General features: G+C 43.4%; 1 protein-coding gene across 2 annotated transcripts in view; it reads left to right on the top strand.

Moving 5' to 3' along the window:
* Positions 1-24,265, top strand: part of rhbdl1 (rhomboid, veinlet-like 1 (Drosophila)) — a 256,641-nt gene that overhangs the window by 147,544 nt on the left and 84,832 nt on the right. Inside the window, exon 3 of one of the 2 annotated variants that reach the window (XM_043712056.1) lies at positions 23,835-24,059. In XM_043712056.1, the coding sequence (XP_043567991.1) occupies positions 23,835-24,059 (225 nt within the window). Of the gene's footprint in view, positions 1-23,811; positions 24,060-24,265 lie in introns of both variants that reach the window. The other variant, XM_043712057.1, reaches the window with a different exon arrangement.

Genomic DNA, 24,265 nt, shown 5'->3' with positions numbered 1-24,265 from the left:
TGGACTGTGCACACAACCTCCTGTAGTTTCTTACAGCCCTGGGCAGAGCAGTTGCTGCACCCAAACAGAATGCTTTGTATGGTGCATCTGTAAAAGTTGGTGAGGATCCTTAGGGACATGCCAAATTTCCTAAGCCAGGCCATGTTCATATCTTCTTTATAGAGGCAAAGAGTACAAAAGCAAAGAAGATGTGGTGAACCTTAGAAAGAACAGGATAATAGATAACAAAGGTTTTATTTCCAAGGAAATCGACTTTTGATCCACTGGCCAAGTTCAAGAAATTAATTATATCCCTTCAGGCAGACTGGTTGAGAAGATTGAGAGAGGAGGATAAGACAGCAGGATTTCTGCTTTTGTGAGGATACAGTGACTGGTCCTTCTGAAGAATTTCAGCAAAGACATCTTCTGTATGTGTTTCTGACATTAATGACTTTTGTTTAGCCTCATTTCTGTAGATATTTACCGGGATGTTGCAAGGAATGAAAGGTTTGAGTTATAAAGATAGGCTGGGATTTTTCCCACTGGAGCATAGGCACTTGAGGGGTGACCTTATAGAGGTTTATAAAATCATGAGGGGCACATGTATGATGAATAGCCACGGTCCTTTCCTTAGGATTAGGGAGTTCAAAACTAGGGCACACATTTTAGACATGAGAGGAGAAGGATTTAAAAAAGACACGAGGGGCAACTCTTTTTACATAGAGGGTGTTTCATGGGTGGAATGAATTGTTGGAGGAAGTGGTTGATGCAGTGTGGTGAAACGGTTAAAAATTATGTGCCAATACATGTGTGAATCTAACCGGAATGGAGGTGTTGCTTAGTCCCGTGTGAAACATTTAAAAGACATTTGGATAAGTACAGAAATAGGAAATGTTTGGAGCGATATGAGCCAAATGTGGGCATGAGGGACTAATTTGGTTTGGGAACATGTTCAGTGTAGTCTGATTGGACCAAAGGATTTGTTTTCATGCTGTATGACTCTTTGACTTCAAGTGGTAGAAAGCAGGAAACAGTGGAAATCTAGAGACCCTGTGGACACAAGTGGTATTTTAATGATCAATGACATAAAATAATCATAAAGGCTAATGGGATGCTGGCGTTTATATCTCGAGGATTAGAATAATTTGATTGAAGTTTTCAAGATATTAAGGTGAAGAGAAATGGTAAATAAACTATTTCTGCTGATTGGGAGTCTAGGACCAGAGGCCATAGGTGAAAATTCAAACAAGTTGTGGGATAAGGAAACATTTCTACATGCAAAAGTACATGGGAGAAGCTTGGCACTTTTCTTCAAACACTAATTAGTGCCAGATCAATGATTAATTTAAATAAAATGGAATTGACAGATGTTTGTTGACCAAACATTTTAGGACAAAGATAATAAAAGGAATTGAGCCCAGGATTGGCTGAATACAGGCTATGATTTCAGACTGTACCAAGAGCTAATCCAGGACCACTCAATACCACTGACTATATACAACGGCAAACTCAGCGAGTCAAGTGGCTGCTGGGAGCACTCAGCAGCACAGAAACACCTTCAAGGTTGATGTTAAGTCCTCAGAAATGAATAGAATAAATCTGGTGTACTGACACTCATCCCTACATCTGGAAATGGTGGAACGACAAGAAAAATGGAGTCTTAAAATGACAGATCTTTAAGAGCCAAGAAAAGCCAACAAGGTTTTCTCATTGATAACACCTATTACTCAATTCTTTTTTCAGAGAACACTTTTAACAGGTATTATAACCCCAAATAAAGGGAGGTGATGACCTATTGGCATTATCACTGGACTGTTAATCCAGAAAGGTAAAAATAATGACTGCAGATGCTGGAAACCAGAGTCGACATCAGAGTGGTGCTGGAAAAGCACAGCAGTTCAGGCAGCATCCGAGGAGCAGGAAAATCAACGTTTCGGGCAAAAGCCCTTCATCAGGAATAGAGGCAGAGTACCTGAAGGGTGGAGAGATAAGTGAGAGGAGTGGGGAGAAAGTAGCATAGAGTACAATAGGTGAGTGGGGCATGGGATGAAGGTGAGCAGAGTGGGAGGGGGAGTTGAAATGTTGGGCCACGGGGCGGTGTGGTTGATTGGTGCGGGTGTCCTGGAGATGTTCCCTAAAGCGCTATGCTAGGAGGCGTCCAGTTTCCCCAATGTAGAGGAGACCACATCGGGAGCAACGGATACAATAAATTATATTGGTGGATGTGCAGCTAAAACTTTGATGGATGTGGAAGGCTCCTTTAGGGCTTTGGATGGAGGTGAGGGAGGAGGTGTGGGTGCAGGTTTTGCAATTCCTGCAGTGGCAGGGGAAGGTGCCAGGATGGGAGGGTGGGTTGTAGGGGGGGCGTGAACCCAAGTGATGTTCTCGGGACACCATGGCAGATGGTGGAGTTTGCATTCAATAAAAATCGGAATGACCATGAGTCCGTTGCCAATTGCTGGGGGGAAATCCATCTGGTTCACTCATGTGCTTTAAGGAAGGAAACTCCATCCTTACCTGGTTTGGTCAACATGTGACTCCAGACCCACAGCAATGTAGTTGACTCATAATTGCCCTCTGGGACAATTAGGGATGGGCAATAAATAACCAGTGACGCCCTAATTGTGTGAATGAATTTTTAAAATTCTAACCCATATAATGATTCCCTCATGACTGCTATCACCTGTCTTTAAGAGCTGAATCAGTTCTTTCGCTCAGTCCAAGTTGTATCAGGTTGTTTTGGAGAGGGTTTGAGGCTTAGCAAGTTTTTTCATTCTTTTTTACCAAACTCACTTCAGTAATTACCTACCCCACCCTTATACTGTCTGCCCTCTCTTACCAGAACTCATTCCCAGAACAACTCACCACTCAGGATATTCTGGAAATCATTGGCATCCCATGCACCGGTACCATCTTTAAGGATCCATTGTGTACCCAGACAGGCTGTGTCAGTGTGAGCTGCCATGCACAGTTCCTAAAATTTGCTCCCGGATGTGGTGGATGGGGGGTATTGGTGCACCTGCTTTTTGAGCGGGAATCTGGAGTTCCTGCTGGATGAGGTGGGGTAGAGGACAGGCTTCCCCTTCCCCCTCGGGAAGCAGCAGAGGAGTCCCCGATACCAGCCCATGGTCCTAGGGTGCCCCCCACCCCCACTCCCCGGTCAGTGCAGTTTCAGCCATCTGGAGGAATGCCAAGCGCTTGTAGGTCAATGACCTTCTCCAGTTTGCCAGGGTCAGAGCCACCATCCTCTCTCCGATACCTTACCCTTACTCTGTTGCTGTACCCTACCTCCCTGCAAACGTCAAGATCCACAGCTCTCACCATTGCATTTATCATCCTCCCCAGTCGCCCTCACCCACCCTAACCCCTGTCAGCTTTAAACCTACATGCCGTCTGCACTGGCTTGGGACACCTCCTTATCTCGGAGGAGAAAGTGAGGACTGCAGATGCTGGAGATCAGAGCTGAAAATGTGTTGCTGGAAAAGCGCAGCAGGTCAGGCAGCATCCAAGGAGCAGGAGAATCGACGTTTCGGGCATGAGCCCTTCTTCAGGAATGAGGAAGGGCTCTTTCCTGAAGAAAGGCTCATGCCCGAAACGTCGATTCTTCTGCTCCTTGGATGCTGCCTGACACGCTGCGCTTTTCCAGCAACACATTTACACCTCCTTATCTCCCCAATAATAGCTATGTCACCCACCTTCACCTCCTTTAATATCTGCATCTCTCGCATTCCGGGAGGAAATCAGCCAACCATGGGGGCAGTGAGAATCAGAAATGGGTAGTTTTGTTGCCTGTCATTATGCCCCTCTTGAAGAGAGAATCCTGACTCTTACTGTTCCACACAGGACCAGGATTGAAGGCTCCTCTGGACTTACTGCATCAGGAACTCCTAAGCAAAGGCTACCCTCTTTAACTTGACTGAGGCCCGCTCACAAGTTTCCTGTCTTAAGGAGTGATAAATGGCTTGAGGAAGCAGCAGTAACATGTTCCTGGTATCTCCAGCTGAGGAACAAAATGTAGGGAAGGGATGCTGTGAGCACCCAGATAGGTTTGGAGTGAGTGAGCGCTGTGACAGTGAGCAAAGAGCCCAGAGACAGTCCATGAGCTGAGTGTGGGTCCCTGAGTGGACTGTGTCTGTGTTGAAGGGCAGAAGATTCCTGTAAGTGGATCGGATTGGGCCATGAGAGAACTTGGAGGCTGGCACATGTCTGATGCCAATGCCTGTGAACATGGGGAGTGTGTGTGTGGTCAATGCCCGCTGCCAGGTGCCCAAAGTGCAGCTGATTTGGTGAGTTTGCTGAGTTGGGAGGCTGAATATTACAGTTGTAAGTTGGACTTGAATAAGCAGAATATCACCATCAGTTGGCAACTCACCATGCTGTTTGCAAAGAGCATGTAAAATGGTACGAGTTGTTCCCAATGTTGAGATGGGCCTCATTGCACTGTCTCTGAATTCTGCCACACATCTCACTGTGGGCCGTGTCTCTCAGAACCCTATAGGATCCTGCCCTTCATCACACTGCATGCAAATATAATTGTTTGATTTAAACACTGATGTTAAAAAAAGATATGCTTTAGCAGATGTAGTCACATCGCAGTGACTTCACAGGAAAGCTGTCATGCCAATTAATGTCATAGAGTTTGCAATTAAATCCTACGCCCAAAGGCTGTTCCTCTCTCCAGTCACTTTGCTGTGGATGATCTTTCTCAAATTCATTTGATACAAGTTCCAGAACCTTTCCCTGATCAGCTCCTCCTCAAGCTGTTGGCAATCTCAGTGTATGGTTTTCAGAACTATCCCAGATGATATTCACAGATCAGATGCCCTTTTTAATCAGCAGCTTTTGAAACAAAATGATTCATTTTATTGGCTCTAACCAAGGACTGTGCATGGATTCAGAGGAGCATCTCCTGTAATTATGATTTTTTAAAAAATTCTCTGCTTGGTTGCAACATTATTTGTAGTCGTGTCAGCATGTGAAGAGTTGAAATAAGCTAATAGGTTGCTATGCTGGGACCTTAGCAACGGAGCAGCCAATGGTTGCATTATTTTGACATAATTTCAGCACTAGGAAGCAACAACATATAGGTGGGAGAATATTGTATTGTAAAAGAGACAGCTCATTTGAAAATGTTCTGTTGCTACCTTTTATGCTTTAAGTATTATCTTCATAGTCATTATTTCAGTCAACTACTGCTGAGAGTTAGCTTTTACTTGCAAAATTTTGGGAATGGAGAATTAAATGTCAGTGTAAGAGCAATAAAATATTCCCTACACAGTGCAACAGTGGGCCATTATATTTAAAGCAATACACTATGCATTCAGCCTGATGCTCAGCAGTTCAGAAAACAGACAAAGAGACATGGATAGGGCCTTTTTACCAGAGTAAGGGAGTCCAAAACTAGAGGGCATAGGTTTAGGGAGAGAGAGGAAAGATTTAAAAGGAACCTGAGCGGCAACTTTTTCACGCAGAGGGTGGTACGTGTATGGAATGAGCTGCCAGAGGAAGTGGTGGAGGTGGGTACAATTATGACATTTAAAAGACATCTGAATGGAAGGGTTTAGAGTGATATGGGCCAAATGCTGGCAAAGGGGAGTAGGTCAGATTGGGATGTCTGGTTAAGGCAGATGTGTTGGACTGAAGGGTCTGTGTCCGTCCTGTGTGAATATAAGGCATGTTTTGCAACCTTCTAATCAATACTGTAATGACATTTTAAATTGTACATGACACTCCCGATTGCTAACTGTGAGGTATGAGAATTTGTAAATTGCAATGAACATTTTTCAGGCAGAGCCCAGCTTCCGATGAAAGGTCACATCCTGAAATATTCTCTTGGCTTTTACTTCCACATGGGCGGTCTGGCTGCTGAGTGCTTCCAGCACGTTCTGTTTTAGTTTCAGAGTTCTAGCATCTGCAGTATTTTAGCACCACCCTCATTTGTCCAACAATGGAAAGAGGCAGCACCAGATCTAACTGTGGGAAATGAATGTGGTCAAATGGATACTGAAAGGGGAAATCTAACAAATAACAGCAGTAGTGTGGGGAGAAAAAAAGAGAAAAGAAAAATAAATAAATAACAGCAGTAACTCAACTGGACTCTTTAATTGAAATGAAGAAGCAACAGTCAAAAATATTCACATTGTTAGCAAGATTCGCAACTCACCCCTTTGAGGAATTGAATGAGAGTAGATCCTATATATGTCAGTGTGACCTTGTTTGGAAGTTGTGATGAAAGGAGGATTTAATTGAGACCACTGGCAGTGGGGGAAGAGGGAGGGCTGCATATAGGAATCCTGCCATCCGCTGTCGGCATGGCGGTTGGGCTTGTTTTGGACTAATGGTCACCAATTATCCCTGAGCCCAGAGGAGTTTGATGGTAGGTGAGGATTTTGCTGGGACAGCTATCCCATACATTTTGAAGATTACCACATTGGGGGAGATGCTGAATAGGCTGGGGCTGTTTTCCCTGGAGCGTCACAGGCTGAGGGGAGACCTGAGAGGTTTATATAATCATGAAGGGCACAGATAGGATAAACAGACAAGGTCTTTTCCCTGGGATGGGTGAGTCCAGAACTAGAGGGTATAGTTTTAGGGTGAGAGGGGAAAGATATAAAAGGGACTTAAGGGGCAACCTTTTCATGCAGAGGTGGCACTTTAATGGAATGAGCTGCCAGAGGAAGTGGTGGAGGCCGGTACAATTACAACATTTAAAAGACATCTGGATGGGTATAAGAATAGGAAGGGTTTGGAGGGATATGGGCCAGATGCTAGGAAAAGGGACTAAATTAGGCTGGGATATCTGGTCAGCACGAATGAGTTGGACCAAAGGGTCTGTTTCTGTGCTGTACATCTCTGTGACTCCGAGAGCTGATACCATCAATGAGGCACTGCAGGCCTCTCCCTCTTTAGAACAGAATTGAGGAGAAACTTCTTCACCCAGAGAGTGGTGGGTGTATGGAATGCTCTGCCCCAGAAGGCTGTGGAGGCCACGTCTCTGGATACTTTCAAGAAAGAGTTAGATAGAGCTCTTAAGGATAGTGGAATCAAGGGTTATGGTGATAAGACAGGAACAGGATACTGATTGAGGATGATCAGCCATGATCATAATGAATGTTGGTGCTGGCTCGAAGGTCGGAATGGCCTACTCCTGCACCTATTGTCTATTGTCTATTGTCTCTCGATAGGTCTTGGGAATGGCAGGATTTCTATGACAAGGAAGGACTGCAGATGCTGTAGATCAGAGTTGAAAAGTGTAGCCCTGGAAAAGCACAGCAGCTCAGGCAGCATCCTGCCAGGATGCTTTTCCAGCGACACACGTTTCGGTAGGATTTCAGTACCAAAGTTCCAAAATACCATATGTGGCCCAACTTGGAACAGTTGAAGCCTGAGGTGCCAGGTCTGCCCCTAGGAGATGATGCAGGATTCTTACTAAGCAAGGACCTCCCTCCCTTGTCATAGAGACAAAAACCCAACGGTAATGAATGAATTGTTCAGCTTTTTTTCAAGAATTCTATTCAGTGGATGTGGCCATCAGTAGCTTGACCAGCATTTATTTTAAATTAAGAGTCAGCCTCATTGCTGTGAATCTGGAATCACAGTAAGACTTGTTAGGTAAGGATTGAGGGATCGAAAGTGTGGGGCTGGAAAAGCACAGCAGGTCAGGCAGCATCTGAGGAGCAGAACAATCAACGTTTGGGCATAAGCCACCTGGATTCCTGATGAAGGGCTTATGACCAAAATGTTGATTCTCCTACTCCTCGGATGCTGCCTGACCTGCTGTGCATTTCCAGCACCACACTCTTGACTCTGATCTCCAGGTGGAGGCTGGTACAAATACAGCATTTAAAAGGCATCTGGATGGATACATGATTAGGAAGGGTTGAGAGGGATGTGGGCCAAGTGCTGGCAAGTAGGACTACATTAATTTAGATTAGATTTCTAACAGTGTGGAAACAGGCCCTTCGACCCAACAAGTCCACACCGACCCTCCGAAGAGCAACCCACCCAGACCCATTCCCCTACACCTGACACTACGGGCAATTTAGCATGGCCAATTCACCTAACCTGCACATCTTTGGACTGTGGGAGGAAACTGGAGCACCCGGAGGAAACCCACGCAGACATGGGGAGAATGTGCAAACTCCACACAGACAGTTGCCCGAGGCGGGAATTGAACCCAGGTCTCTGGCGCTGTGAGGCAGCAGTGCTTAGCACTGTGCCACCATGCTGCCCATAAATAGGATATCTGGTCGGCATGGACGAGTTGGACTGAAGGGTTTGTTTCTGTGCTATACATCTCTATCACTCTTGTGAATTTTGACATGTTTTTATGACAATATTCCCATTGGGCATGCACCATCTTCCTCAGTGGGATTTGAACCCATGTCCCCAGAATAATAGCCTGGGCTTCATGGAGGACTGGTCTAGTGATATTACCATTGCATCCCACAGTGGAGTGCTTGAGCAAAATGTCAGTCTCACTGTCCCTCATTTCTTTTTCTCCCTCTTTTCCGAAAGAGCAGTTTTTCTGCAGGGACAGAATGGGGTCATGTGGCACCGTGGTCTTGTCTTAACTTACATCTGTTTTCTACCTGTTAAATACAGTTGAGATAATTAGGAACAAAATGCAAATATTTTTTATGGAGGATGACAGAATTGTGGATATGCTAAAAGGCCCGGTATTTTGTCCAGCTTTTATAGAAATGTGTACGGTTGGAAGGCAACTGCAGGGTTATGTGGAAAAGGCAGGAGATTGGCACTAGGGGTCATTGTTTTAAGATATAGGAGGAAGGTATAGAGGAGACAGCAGAGGTAGGTTCGTTATGCAGAGAGTTGTGAATGCATGGAATGCATTGCCAGCAGTGGTGGTGGAAGCAGAGTCATTAGGGATGTTTAAGCAACTACTGGACATGCACATGGACAGCAGTGAATTGAGGGGTGCGTAGGTTAGGTTATCTTATTTTAGATCAGGAATAATTGTTGGAACAACATCGTGGGCCGAAGGCCTGTTCTGTGCTGTACGTTTCTATGTTCTATGTTCCATGATAATAGTGGGGCTAGATAACAGATCTAATGCAGGCATAGGGGGCCGAATTGTCTCCTTCTGCACAATAATAATTCTGTAATTCTGTGAAAGAATTCAGAAGTAGCTTGGATACCTCCACAGAATCAAGCATAAAAATTGAGGCTGACATCCAAGTGGAATACTGAGGGAGTTAGGAGTGTAGGAGTTGCTGTCTATTGATAAGAGTTTAAATAAAAGCACCGTCTAATTTACCACAATGTTATAAAAGATCACATGGCACTGTGTTTAAGAAGAATGCCGATATCATCCTGTTGCTGTGAGATCTTATGTCCAAATTGGTTGCTACATTACAGCAAAAACTACATTTAAAAGGATTTAATTTACTGTAAAACATTTCAAGATGTCCTGGGATTTTGAAAGATGCCAAACACAGTCTTTTCCTATAGTACTGACAAATTACAGTGACTGAAAATGTAAAAGGCAGGGAAGAAACATTTTATGCCCAGGGTCTTGAAATGCACTTCTCAAATCAGCGACCCTGCCTTAGTCTTGAGCTCACATTCTTCTCCAATTTATTTTTCCTCCTAACGTCTCTCCTGCCCTTGTTGAGTTCTTTTTGTCCATGAACCTACCTAGTGCTCCATTAATCCTTGCCCTGCTCTCTGCTTCCTGTCCTTTAACCAGTCCATTAATCTCTGCTAATATATCACCCCTCACTCCATCACTCCTTATTCAGTGTATTTTGAATGGCACCTGATGACAAGCTTTTTATAAATCCAAGAATTTTATCCAGACTATTAATTACATCTTCTAAAAAAATGCCAGGATTTCCCTTTTGTAAAACCATGTTGAATCACTCTAAGTGTGCTGCATTTTTCTAAATCCATTGTTAGAACTTGCTGAATACAAAATCTAGCACTTTCTCAATGATGTGTCAGGTTAACTGGCCTGTGGTTCTCCATTTTAATTTGTCCTCCTTTCTTAGAGAGCAGTGTTAGTTTTTGCTAACTTCCAATCTGCTGGGAACATTCCAGAATCTCGAAAATTTTGGAAAATCATAGCCAGTGCTTGCATTATCTCTTCAGTGATTTACTCTGAATATATATGCCAATTCACTCGTATGATTGCATGCTTTGTTCCTCCCTACCACATGTGGTACTCTTTATCCATAGTACCAGTGCACATTATTGCCTTGTCTTTTCTCTTTAACCTTCCCAATCTCCCCTCATGTAAACCCTTCCTCCTCCATTTAGTTTAATACCCTCACTACCGCCCTAGATATAAAAATCACTGGGAGACTATTCCCACCAAAGGTCAGGTAAAGTCTGCCCTGTCGTATAGATTCCTTTGTCTCCAGTACTGATATCAATGTCCCATGAATTGTAACCCATTTCTCCCACACCAATCTTTCAGATTCAAGGGTTATGGAAATAAGTCAGGAACAGGATACTGATTAAGGATGATCAGCCATGATCATAATGAATGGTGGTGCAGGCTCGAAGGGCAGAATGGCCTACTCCTGCACCTATTGTCTATTGTCTAGTCATGCATTTAGTTCTCTGATCTAATTTACCCTCTGCTAATTTACTCTTTGGTCATTTAATAACCTGGAGGTAATTACCTGTGTGTGGTTCTGTTTTTTAATTTCACCTCAGCTGCTCACAGTCCCTCAGCTGAACTTTTTTGTTAGTCCTACATCTGTTATTTACACCGATGTGGACTTAACAACTCCCCGTCATTCCAACTTGTCTCCAGCACAGAGGGGATGTCTTTAACCCTGGTATCGGGGAGGCAGCACTCACATTTATGACTGTGGTAAACCAGATCTGTCCCCCCAATGTTATTGACCCTACTACAAATAGATTCCTTTTAACTTCCCTGACTTGAATTGTTTTCTACACTACAGTGCCCTGGTCAGTTTGCTCATCTATCCTTCAATCCCTGTTCTCGTCCACACAAGTTGCAAGAATCTCAAAACTTGTTGGGCAATTGCAGGGACTGAGGTGCCTCCATTACTACCTATTAAGTTCTCATACTGCTTCATTTGCAGTCACACATTCTGTAGCTGACCACAGATCAAATTAGAAGTTCTTAACATAAAAGCTTTGACTGTTCATGGAACAAGGTACACAGGTAGCTTTCCTTCTCCCTGATGCGTCACAATGTCCAACTCGGAGCTGACGTTCCTTGAGATATAAATACTTACAGTAGATGTGATTGCTATGGATCACAGTGGGATCCAGCAGCACCCACATACTACAGCTGCAACACATCAGCTATTCTGCTATTTCTATTTTGTTGTATTTAACTAATAAGGCTTCAAGTTTGGAAATATCACTTACTGTTACCTGCAGTTATATTAAGTAGTTTAGCTTATTAAACTATATATTTAATGCAACATTTGTATCGCCTCAGTACCAGTTTCGAGTCCACATTTAGAGGAATAAACTCTGAAAACTTTCCAGCCAAGGGCATGCCTGCTTACCTAATGAATACCTATGAACAGACTGATCTCTGGGACTAATGCATGATGAGAGGTTGATTCAGTTAGGATTATATCCATTGGCTTTCAGAAGAATGAGAGAGAATTTCATAGAAATGTACGGAATTCTCACAGGACCAGACAGGTTGGATGAAGGAAGGATGTTCCTGATGACAGGGGTGTCCAGAACCAAGGGTCACAGTCCAAGTATGGAGAGTAAATCATTTAGAATTGAAATGAGTAAAAGATTTCTGCATTCAGAGGGTGGTAAACCTGCGGTATTCACAATCAAAGTAAGTGATTGAGGCCAAAACATTGTATGATTTCAAGGAGTTTTCATTTTCAATTAATTGACAGATAACTGCCACTTCTGGGCAGTTATTGTTAAACTAAATCGGGCCTTTTTAGCGAGCATTAAAGTTCAGAGTCTGACTCTTAATTGAAATTACTGCTGATGTATTCCCCAGTTTTGAATCCTTTCGGGTCCAAAACAATTTTGCTTATGAGCAAAGCTTACTGATCCGAGGTGATTTCTCCTGCAGGGAGGAGTGAGGAAATGGAAGAGCAGGTTTGTACGTGGACGAAAAATCCAGCAGGGGATGGGGAGAATGATCACGCAGCACATTCAACATGTGTCTTATCAACACACTTTCTAATTAGCTTGCCAGTATCTCCATAGCAACAGCCCACGGCTCTGTAGCCGTCACCATGGAAATCAAGTCTGACCAATTGGAACATATGCTCTGAACTGATGCACTTAAATTATCTCTGACATAATTGATGTCCTCATGCCTCCACCTTCTTTATTCTTGAAAGAATTGGTACATTATCAGAAACACGCAAATTCAGAGGTCGATATATGCTGGACAAGCCAGCACCTAACCAGCTAAAGACAGCTGGTTATGTCAGCTACGGTGAAGTGCTTCAATAAATTCCTCTACATATCCATTTTTTTCTTTTCAAACCCATAATCATTTGCAAAAACACGTTCACAATGCATGTCAATGAAACAAGAGCGTATGAGGTTGGAGGTTTTTTAAAATCATTTGATATAGCCAGCCTTTTCTAACATGCTCCGTGTTAAACTATAAGATGGAAGGAGACAGCAAGGAAACCTAGACAATGAAAGACACGAGGAACTGCAGCAAAAGACAACTTTTCCTCCTTGTGGAATAAATTTGCCTCTTTTCAACCTTTGCATTTCAACAGAACACATCAAATTCAAAGCGACTTAAATGTTGAATCTCAAATTAATTGTGTGACTGAGGGAGAGTACTGCTGGCAGGCACATTATGGTGTGTAAGGTAGTGGATAAATGGATGAGTTATAGATGTAACTGCTGTATGGCCTCAAGGCATTATGTTTCAGTGTAGTTAAAATAATACTGCTTATATCAGAGGTTTTTTGTACAAACTAGCATAATATATTCTTCCAGGACTCATTGTAATATGATATTGAAACTAAATCTACAAGATTGAGGGAATATTTGCCAGTAAATGGTTGCTGGTCATTCACAATAGTTGGTTTTGGTAATTCCATCAAGTCAGTTTGGAGGTAGTCCTAATTGCACAAGTCTGGAATTCACCCAAAACAAAAAAAAACCCAGCAAATTGAGACAGAAATGGATCATACAGTGCAAAAGAGGCCCTTCTGGCCCATTACCTCTGTACTGTCAAAGCTACATTAAATCCACACCAGTCTCCCCTCCAGCACTAGGTGCAAGTGAGGCCTGCAGATGCTGGAGACCAGAGTCAAGATTAGAGAGGTGCTGGAAATGCACAGCAGGTCAGGCAGCATCCGAGGAGCAGGAAAATTGAGATTTTGGGCAGGAGGCCTTCATCAGGAATCTCTTCCAGCACTAGACCCTTAGCCTTGAATGTTATGATATTTCAAATGCTCATACAAGAAATTTTTAGTGAATGCAAGTACTATGATTTAAACTCTATCACACAAGGGGAACACATAGCAGTAAACCCTATGTAGTAATGTGTGCCATTTTGCTGCTGCTCCACATCCTGGTGGTGTTATTCACACTCAGGTAATACATTCTGGAAACCAGTGTTTGAATCCCATCATGATAGATGGTGGAGACATTTCCAAACCAATCTTCTCGGAGATATTATTACACTTCTGGAACAGGTGGGAGTTGAACTCAGGATCTTCTGGCTTAGAGGTAGGAACATTACCACTATGCCACAAGAGGCCTTGGCAGAGGTTGCAATTTGAATTAAACAATGATCGGTCTAATGACAACCATGAACCTATTGTCGGATGTGTAGGTAAAATACCCATCTGGTTCAATAATGTCCTTTAGGGGAAGAAATCTGCCATCCTTACTTGTGACTCCAGACGAACAGCAATGTGGCTGACTCTGAGGTACTAGAGATGGGCAATAAACGCTGGCCCAGCCAGTGACACCCACTTTCTGTGAATGAATAAAAAGGTAAAGTGTCCTGGGTGACTTAACTAGTGAATATCTACTTCATTCCAAACCAGCTGATCCTATCTTTAACAAATTCCTTCGAGCAAGTGTCCCAGAGCTGGTGATGTCCCCCTGTAACTATGTAGAATGGGGCCAATTTTAAAAGTAATTTTAAAGCGCGAATAGAGAAGCCAGTAGAGCAAAGCTGTCCCATGAGTAGAGCCTGGACCCCAGTGTGTCCTGTCACATGGAGGAGCTGTGTAAACACAAGTTACTTCATTCAGGTTGAGGCGTGTTATTGGGGGCCAACAACAAATGCAGTCATGAGGGAGAGAGACTGGATATTATGGTGTGCCTGAGAGCTGAGTCTGGGAAATCACAGCTCCTAGTTACTGGGCTAGGAGCACACCCATGAGCTGAAACTCACTTCTCCCACAACAGTCAATTGTGAACCATGCAACCTCCATCTTACTTGTCCTCTACCAATTTGCATATTGCTCAGATGATGATTCAGAGATTATTACCTGTGAGGTTTGGCTTCTTAATTTGATACTCAGCTCCCAATTACTCCTCTATATTGGGGAGACAGGCCGCCTACTTGCGGAGCGTTTCAGAGAACACCTCTGGGATACCCGGACCAACCAACCCAACCACCCTGTGGCTCAACACTTTAACTCCCCCTCCCACTCCACCAAGGATATGCAGGTCTTTGGACTCCTCCATCGCCAGACCACAACCCAGTCTGACCTATCACCCTCACCTTACCCTCTTTCCACCTATCACATTTCCGACGCCCCTCCCCCAAGTCCCTCCTCCCTACCTTTTATCTTAGCCTGCTGGACAAACCTTCCTCATTCCTGAAGAAGGGCTTATGCCCGAAACGTCGATTCTCCTGTTCCCTGGATGCTGCCTGACCTGCTGCGCTTTTCCAGCAACACATTTTCAGTCCTAATTACTAGCACCTGGCACTAGAAAGAGGCAGAAGCAGAGATTGGGAACGGGGGAGCAAGGAACTGAGAGAGATAGTGAAGGAATAAGTTTGTGAGGGTCAATAAATGCATGAGGGAGAGACGGAGGGAAGGTGTCTGCATGATGGAGGAACGGAAGAGGAGAGAGGGTGACTGAGGTGTGTAGGTAAGAGGGTGTGGAAGGGTGATAGGGAGAGGAAAGAATTGGAGTTACTGAGAGGAAGGGAGTGTGTAAGTGCGAGAGTGAGTTGTAATGAATGTGTGTGGGAGAGAGGCTGTATGAGGGAGGGAGACTGTGGTGAAGGGGGGGTAAGAGTGATGACAGAGAATGTGAATTTATTGTGTGCAGCATCTTATGTACCTCAAATAGAACTCTTCTTTTAAACTCAAGCGAGTATAGGCCTAAACTATTTAATCTCTCCTCATGAAATAAGCCTTTCATCTTTGGAATCAATCTACTGACCCTTCTATGAACAGTCACCAATAAAATTACATATTTCCTCTAGTAAAGGGGCCAAACCTGTATGCTGTACTTGCATGTGGTCTCACCAATACCTTGGACAAATTAACAACACCTCCGTACTTTTGGACTCCATTCCTGTAGCAATGATTGCTATAATTCTATTCACCCTCCTTAATACTTGCTCTACCTGCTGGATTTCTGTGACTCAGTGATTCTGTGATAACATCTAGCAATACAATGCAGTGCTACCTCAGTGCTGCATTGGAATGTCAGTCAATACTGTGTTTGAGAGAAACTTGAATAGCAAGAATCAGAAATTTTCTGGCGTGTATACTACTTTGTAGCAGGGATAAGAAATTATCCTCTGTATAGATTAGATTACTAGGGATCAGAAATGGTCTTTGTATACTGTTCCCATAGGAATCAAATATTATCCTCCCCTTAGAAACAAGGATCAGAGACTATCTTCTTTATGAAATAATGACAGCTCTCATTTCATCCCATCAGCTGGTCTTGATCTTGACTCAGACACTAGATGCGAAAGAACAGTGTACCTAACTCACAACATCAGACACTCTTTCTGAAAGATGAGTTATCGATGACAAATGAATGAATAAAGTTACATGGAGAGCTGGGTTGTGAGGAGAAGGATGGAGGAAGTGTTTGGTTATGATTTTAAGGCAGTTATGAAAATGAGGCAGGTTTGATTAATCTTTTCCTGCCTGCCAATTTAATGTTTGTTTGTAAATGGGTTGGGAAAGGATGGAAGCTAGTATTGTCCAGGCATGGAGTGCTTTAACACCAAAATACCTGTCAGTTTATGCTGTTAGATTAAGACATTAATGTATTGTGGAATCGTGTAAGGCACTCGGTGAAACTATCCGGCAGATATTGTTAGAGAAAAGCTTTGCAAATAGCTTCATGATGTTTCATAACATTTCCTGCATCATGAGAAGTTGACAGAATTAGAGATTTGTGTTACTTATCCACCAGTTAGACTTTACTTTTAAATGGAGATTAGAGATCAAGACAATTCAGAAAGTGAGTTTACTGTGTATCATGTATGGTCTTCATTACTTTTGGAAAAGGAGGAGGGGAATTAGGGGATGGTGAGGATGCCAAGTCTACTGTTTCATGAAGCTATTTTTTATTCACGTATGGGATGTGGGTGCTGCTAGCTAGGTCAGAATGTATTGCCTGTCCCTAGTTGCCCCTTGAGAAGGTGGTGGTGACCTGATTTCCTGGACTGTTGCAGTTTACGTAGCGTAAGTAGATCCACCATGTTCTTGGGGAGGGAGTTCTAGGATTTTGACCCATTGAAGGATCAGTGATATATTTCCAGATCAGGATGTGTGTGTCTTGGAGGGGAACTTGCAGGGGATGGTTTAGATTAGATTACATTACAGTGTGGAAACAGGCCCTTCGGCCCAACAAGTCCACACCGACCCGCCGAAGCGAAACCCACCCATAGCCCTACATTCACCCCTTACCTAACACTACGGGCAATTTAGCATGGCCAATTCATCTGGCCCTGCACATCTTTGTGACTGTGGGAGGAAACCGGAGCACCCGGAGGAAACCCACGCAGACACTGGGAGAACGTGCAAACTCCACACAGCCTGAGGTGGGAATTGAACCCGGGTCTCTGGCGCTGTGAGGCAGCAGTGCTAACCACTGTGCCACCGTGCCGCCCACTATAACATTAACCATCCGAAGAGCATCCCTCCACCCAATCCCATCCAGGTGCATGGCCAATTCACCCAGACTGGTGATAACCCACGGTACCCGGAGGCTGGAACCGAACCCATATCCCTGGCGTTGTAAAGCACAGCTGCTAACCACTGAGCCAACGAATCCACCATGCATCCCAGTGTCCCATGGAGCCCAGTGCTATCTCTAGTTTCCTGAGCATTTGGCATACCCTCTACTATGCAGCATTCAGCATCCTGTTCAGTGGTACATAGAGACACTGCTTCACTCCACTTAGAGGTTCACTGTGGGGAGTGACTGCTAGCACTTGTCCAATAAATATCTTTTGGTTTGCTTTGACATGTCTGAGCCTACAGTCCAAGCCAATTGCTGCCTTCCCTCCCAGGACTGATGTTTCCTACAGGTTTGCGTCAGGGCTAATGGGATTCCCAACTCCCTGTATGGTCTGGTCAGCTGCGACCCAACCAGGGTCGGGTCACTGAGACCAGACCCTTGCAACAGTTTGGGGCACTTTGCTGTGACCCTGGCAGGCGAGGCAATTGCGCCACCTGCTGCCCATTCCAAAGTCTCTCTCTAATTGATGCTACATTTGCCAATTAAATGAAACTAATGGAATGAAACCTCTGCAAGTTCTACAATAGGAGATTGAAAACAAGCAAACCAATTAAAATTGACTCTCCCCCATCCCCATCTCGCTTAATGGTGCAGCGCATCTTGTTGAACTTTGGGTCTCCCTACAGTTATGCAGCCACATACAAAATTCAACTTATGGTCTGAAAAGTCCAAAATTCGACACCAAAATTAATAAAACGGTAGTTGTTTATGAGCATAACACTGTCTCATTAAAATATTAATAATTATAAGTGGAGTTGACAGCAGGATGTATCGCCCCACTAAATAGCAGTTATGTAAGGAAATTAAAATCACAGGCGATTCAGGTTTACCATTTTTTGACTGCATCTAGTAGAAAGCAAAATTCCGATCCCAGCACGACTTTACTGGCAGTTTAACCTAAAAACTGGAAACCATTGGATACTCTCCAGTTGCATTTCTTGCCAACGACAGGTGATAGATAAAGAAAGCTAGCACATGATTCCTCAACAACACTGCTGATAGACGCTGAGTAACTAATGATTGCAGTTATGTAAGGAGCTGGAATCTGGCACCCTGGAGGATTGTATTTGTTATTCTGACATTTGCAACTAACACTGTTTGACTTTGTGTGCCCTGTGTGACACTGTATGATATCTGTAATCTAAGAGAGCAGGAAACCTTGTACAATCCTCTCCAGATCTAACCAATTAAGTGGAGGATTTGGAAAAACACCCACTGAAACCAGCGTTGTTCAAGTGTGCATTGAATCTGGTGATCCAATCCAAGGTATTTAGAGGACAAGATGTTTCCTGGCCAACATGGAGCTACCAACATTGTATTTATGTCTTTGGGATCAAATGTGGATGTTCATGGAAAAGGCAGGACAGTACAAAAATAAGGTCTCCACTCCAGAGACCATATCATTCCTCAGTTTGGTTAGCTTGAATCTTGAAGTCAGGGTTTGACCATCATCTCTGTTGTCAACTCAAGTTGTCACAGATTATTTATATTGAACCTAAGTAATGTGCCCTTAAATCTACAGAAGAACGTCTGTGTCTCTCTCTAAGATATTGAGCAGAAAGAATGATGATGTTTTAGCAACAGTAATAGATCCATTCAGAATCTATCCCTCTCTACTTGTTTATAAATCTCATTGTGGTGATTTGTCTCATCAGATTGTTACTAACTTGGCAACCACTTATTCGTCAAATAGTAGAATTTAGCTGGCTTGTTCAGCGCTTCAGCTGATTGATAAGCCATAATGTCTGTTTAGACTAACACCATGAGACCATGCTCACTGTGCATTACATATGAGCAAATCATTGACTGTTAGAGCTGTATGTTAGGAGCAATGCTCAATGACTGTCCAAACCCTCGGTAAAATGTGTCCCGTCACGTGCAATTTTGACCCCGGTGAGGCACAGGGATGGAATAGAGTTGACTCATTGACCTTTGAAATTTTAGTGTAGGGGAATGCTCAAGATGGTCTAAGAGGAAACTCCACTTCAAATCTCCAGAATTTAGCCCCAGTTGTTTTCCAAAACTGATTGGCACCTGGCATTCTTTTTTATTTTAATTATACTTTATTCATAAAAAAACTTTATATATTGTCACAAATTCAGTTCTGTTCTGTACCATTGCATATCAAAGAAACAAAAATATTGGAGTTTGGCTCTATCCAAAAAAAACCAAAACCCTCTCTTACAAACACAATACTAACATTTACATACATTTGAGACACTAGAAGGTCCAATAATTGGACGGAGCCCCATTTACCTTCAGCCGGAAGACCTCAGACAGTGCTCTTTCCCCACTGCGCCCCAAGCTTCAGTGGGTCCCTCAGCATGTAGTCCTGGACCTTAGAATGTGCCAGTTTGCAACACTCAGTCCAGGTCAATTCTTTGCTCTGGAAGACCAGTAAGTTTCGGGCTGACCAAAGCGCGTCTTTCACTGAGTTGATGGTCCACCAGGGACAGTTGATGTTTGTCTCAGTGTGCGTCCCGGGGACAAACCATATAGCACAGAGTCCCACATCACGGAGCTGCTCAGGATGAACCTTGACAAAAACCATGACATCTTTCTCCAGATTTCCTTCGATAAGCATCTAACCTTCACACTTCTTGACACCCAAACCAACCCCCAAGGCTCCTCATTCAGTTCAGACCAATTCATGCCCCCTACCCATTACCATATCCTCTCTTGGTTGTCCTTTCATGTTTTTAGCCACTCACTTATTCATCAGCATACCTCAGGAGCCATGTAGAGATTTTTAGAAAATGCGTACCTGACAATCTAATAAGACCCTCCCTCATTCCTCCATGTTGTAAGTTAAAACACTCCCATTCATGAAAATCCACTCAAATCTCCTCCAGTGGATCTCTTATTAAAACATAAAAATGTTGATTCAGGTTCAACATCAAAGATGGCTCATCCTTTAACAGCCTCTTTATATGATCAATCAACTGTGAACTCAAAAATCTTGCCGAGATAACAAAACAAACCTGAGATGATAATACTTGAGCATTCACAATGACGTAATAACAGCTCTTGGGGAAATTTCAATATAAATTTCTTTTCAAACTGCACAAATAGTTGCTAACCATTTTTCTAACCTATACCAATCGGTCTCTCATTGAGAGCAAACTAGTGGAAGCTTATATTTTTAGGTCTCATTGACAGAGGCAGCCTTTAATGTTTAAACAGTGAGAAATTTAACTAGTTTTAAGGGTCTACTCTATAAATGAAGAGTCCCACACTGTGGTTTAAAGCCCTTGCAAAATCTAAAATGGGGTCTGTTTGAACTCAGCACCAAGGTCAAATGGCCTTGCTATGTTTGCGTTTTAACGTGGGTTTCCTCCGGGGGCTCCGGTTTCCTCCCACAATCCAAAAAATGTGCGGGTCAGGTGAATTGGCCATGCTAAATTGCCCGTAGTGTTAGGTTAAAGGGGTAAATGTAGGGGTATGGGTGGGTTGCGCTTCGGCGGGTCGGTGTGGACTTGTTGGGCCGAAGGGCCTGTTTCCACACTGTAAGTAATCTAATCTAATCTAAAAAAAAACCTGTATGAATCACACAGCATCCATTCCCTCAGTCAGGAAGAAAGTGGAATTGTTGGAAATGGGAGCGGGACATCCCCATCTGTACCATAGAATCATAGAATCATCCAGTACAGAAGAGGCACTTTGGCCCATCAAATCTCCACCACCAAGAATACATTACTACCCATACCAGTTCCACTATCCTGCACTTGACCCATCGCCTTGAACGTTATGACTCTTCAGATGTTTGTCCAAGTAAAGGTCTGCAGAACCTTCTTATCTTCATGAAAATCCAGCCCTTACAGTGTGAGCTTGCGGTGGAACACATTTATTAGTTTTTGCTTGGATTGCCTTAAGGTGTTGCTTGTGCCTTGGTTGAGGTTCATATCTAGGAGTGGTAATAGTTTCTATCAATGAAATTCTGATTCCAATGGGCCATGAGAAGTTACATTTAAAATATCTTCCAACACTGGTTTGGAATGTGTGGGTGTGCTTACCTGTGTTTGTTGTTGGGTATGTAGGTGAAACATATAAAAATACGAGCACCAATTTGTTTTGCATCTGTATCTGCACATTTGTGTATTGTCCTGGTGTGCATGTCCAATGTGGGTGTCAGCTTGATTAGTATGCATGACTGTCAAAATGACAGATTTATGGACAGGTCAATTTGTTATGACCAAGTGCATGGACAACACTGTGCCAAGTGCGTGCCAATTTGGTGTGCTCTGTGTATGTCAGTTTGGTATACACTTACATGTGCCAGTCTTCCGAGTACATGTATGCACATCACTTTGGTGTGCAATAGTGGATGTGTCAGTATAGTGTGCATATGTCAATCTGGAATGCACATGTGTACATCAGCAAGGTGTGCCTGTATGTCAGTTACTGTGTACATCAGCCTGGTGTGCCTGTATATCAGTATGCTGTGTACATCAGCCTAGTGAGTCTGTATATCAGTACGCTGTGTACCTCAGCCCGGTGTGCCTGTATATCAGTACATTATGTACATCAGCCTGGTGTGCCTGTATATTGGTGCACTGTTTACATTAGCCTAGTTGTCTGTATATCAGTATACTGTGTAATTAGCCCGGTGTGTCTGTATATCAGTATACCGTGTACATCAGCCTGGTGTGCCTGTATATCAGTATGCTGTGTACATCAGCCTGGTGTGCCTGTATATCGGTACACTGTATACATCAGCCTGGTGTGTCTGTATATCAGTATGCTGTGTACATCAGCCTAGTGTGTCTGTATATCGGTATACTGCTTATATCAGCCTGGTGAGTCTGTGTCAGTACACTGTTTACATCAGCCTGGTGTGTCCGTATATCAATACACTGTGTATATCAGCCTGGTGTGTCTGTATGTCAATACACTGTATATATTAGCACGAGGTATCTGTATATCGGTATACTGTGTACATGTACATTAGCCCGGTGTGTCTGTATATCTGTATACTGTGTGCATCAGTCTGGTGTGTCTGTATATCGGTACACAATGTACATCAGCCTGGTGCGTCTGTATATTGGTATAGTGTATACATCAGCCTGATGTGTCTGTATATTGGTGCACTGTGTACATCAGCCTGTTGTGTCTGTATATCCATATACTGTCCACATCAGCCTGGTGTGCCAGTATATTGTTATACTGTGTACATTAACCTGGTGTGTCTGTATATGGGTACAATGTATTCATCAGCCTGGTGTGTCTGTATATCAGTATACTGTGTACATGAGCCTGGTGCGTCTGTATATCGGTGCATTGTGTACATTAGTCTGATGTGTCTGTATATCGATATACTGTGTACATCAGCCTGGTGTGCCTGTATATTGTTATACTGTGTACATTAGCCTGGTGTGTCTGTATATCGGTATACTGTGAGAAAGTGAGGACTGCAGATGCTGGAGATAAGAGCTGAAAATGTGTTGCTGGAAAAGCGCAGCAGGTCAGGCAGCATCCAAGGAGAATCAACGTTTCGGGCATGAGCCCTTCTTCAGGAATGTATATCGGTATACTGTGTACATCAGCCTGATGTGTCTATATATTGGTGCACTGTGTACATCAGCCTGATTATTCCTGTATATCGGTGCACTGTGTACATCAGCCTGGTGTGTCTGTATATCCATATACTGTCTATATCAGCCTGGTGTGTCAGTATATTGTTATACTGTGTACATTAGCCTGGTGTATTTGTATATCGGTACACTGTGTACATCAGCCAAGTCTGCCTGTATATCAGTATGCTGTGTACATCAGCCTGGTGTACCTGTATATCGGTACAGTATATACATCAGCCTAGTGTGTCTGTATATCGGTAAATTGTATACATCAGCCTGGTGTGTCTGTGTGTCAATACACTGTGGACATCCGTCTGGTTTGTCCGTATATCAATACACTGTGTACATCAGCCTGGTGTGTCTGTATGTCAATACACTGTATACATCAGCATGATGTATCTGTATATCGGTATACTGTGTACATGAGCTGGGTGTGCCTGTATATTCGTATACTGTGTACATCAGCCAGGTGTGTCTGTATATCGGTACACTATGTACATCAGCCTGGTGTGCCTGTATATCGGTATACTGTGTACATCAGCCTGGTGTGTCAGTATATTGTTATACTGTGTACATTAGCCTGGTGTGTCTGTTTATCGGTATACTGTGTACATCAGCGAAGTGCGCCTGTATATCAGTATATTGTATACATCAGCCAAGTGTGCCGCTATATCGTTATACTGTGTACATCAATGAAGTGTGCCTGTATATCAGTATACTGTGTACATCAACCAAGTGTGCCTGTATATCGGTACACTGTGGTACATCAGCCTGGTGTGTCTGTATATCGGTATGCTGTGAACATCAGTCTGGTGTATCTATATATCCATATACTGTGTACATTAGCCTGATGTGTCTGTATAGCGGTATGCTGTGTATATCAGCCAGGTGTGTTAGTTTGGAGTGTGCATCAGTCTGATCTGTGTTTGTCTGTGTCAGCCAATATCCCTGTGTGTATTAGTCTGCTGGCTGTACTTGTGCGTCAGTCTGATCTGAGCATGTGTGCACCTGCATGTCAGTCTGGTGCCGATTTTTCTGATGTTTCTTTGTGATTTTGTGTTCGCTATTTTCACAGGCCACCTTCATCTCTTGTTGCAGATGAGCAGCAAGCGCTCGAGCAGCTTCCGGCGAGCGATTTCCAATGGGCACAGGAACCTGCCGCGTGAATTCCTGCTGGATGAGCCCGGGCTAACCTTCTACAAACGTTTGGTGAGGCATGTCGCATATGAGATCCTGCCCTGTGAGGTGGACAGGCGCTGGTACTACAGCCAGTATCGTGGCTGCCCCCCACCTCTCTTCATGACAATCCTCACAATCATTCAGGTGATTATCAGGTTTGGAACAAGATCTTCCAAAGTAGAGCATCTTCCTTTGTCCCTTGTAATCAATCTAACTGATTCATTCTAATTTTAACAAGAACAGGAAAGGACTTCACAAGGCCATTGTTATAAATTCCTGAAATCTACACTCTATATCTTGGTGCAAAGTCAAAAATTCACCACTTCCTTAAACACAATATATTATGGGAT

This window comes from Chiloscyllium plagiosum, chromosome 21, assembly GCF_004010195.1.
Source record: "Chiloscyllium plagiosum isolate BGI_BamShark_2017 chromosome 21, ASM401019v2, whole genome shotgun sequence".
NCBI lineage: Eukaryota > Metazoa > Chordata > Chondrichthyes > Orectolobiformes > Hemiscylliidae > Chiloscyllium > Chiloscyllium plagiosum.
This window is presented reverse-complemented; position numbering and strand designations above follow the sequence as displayed.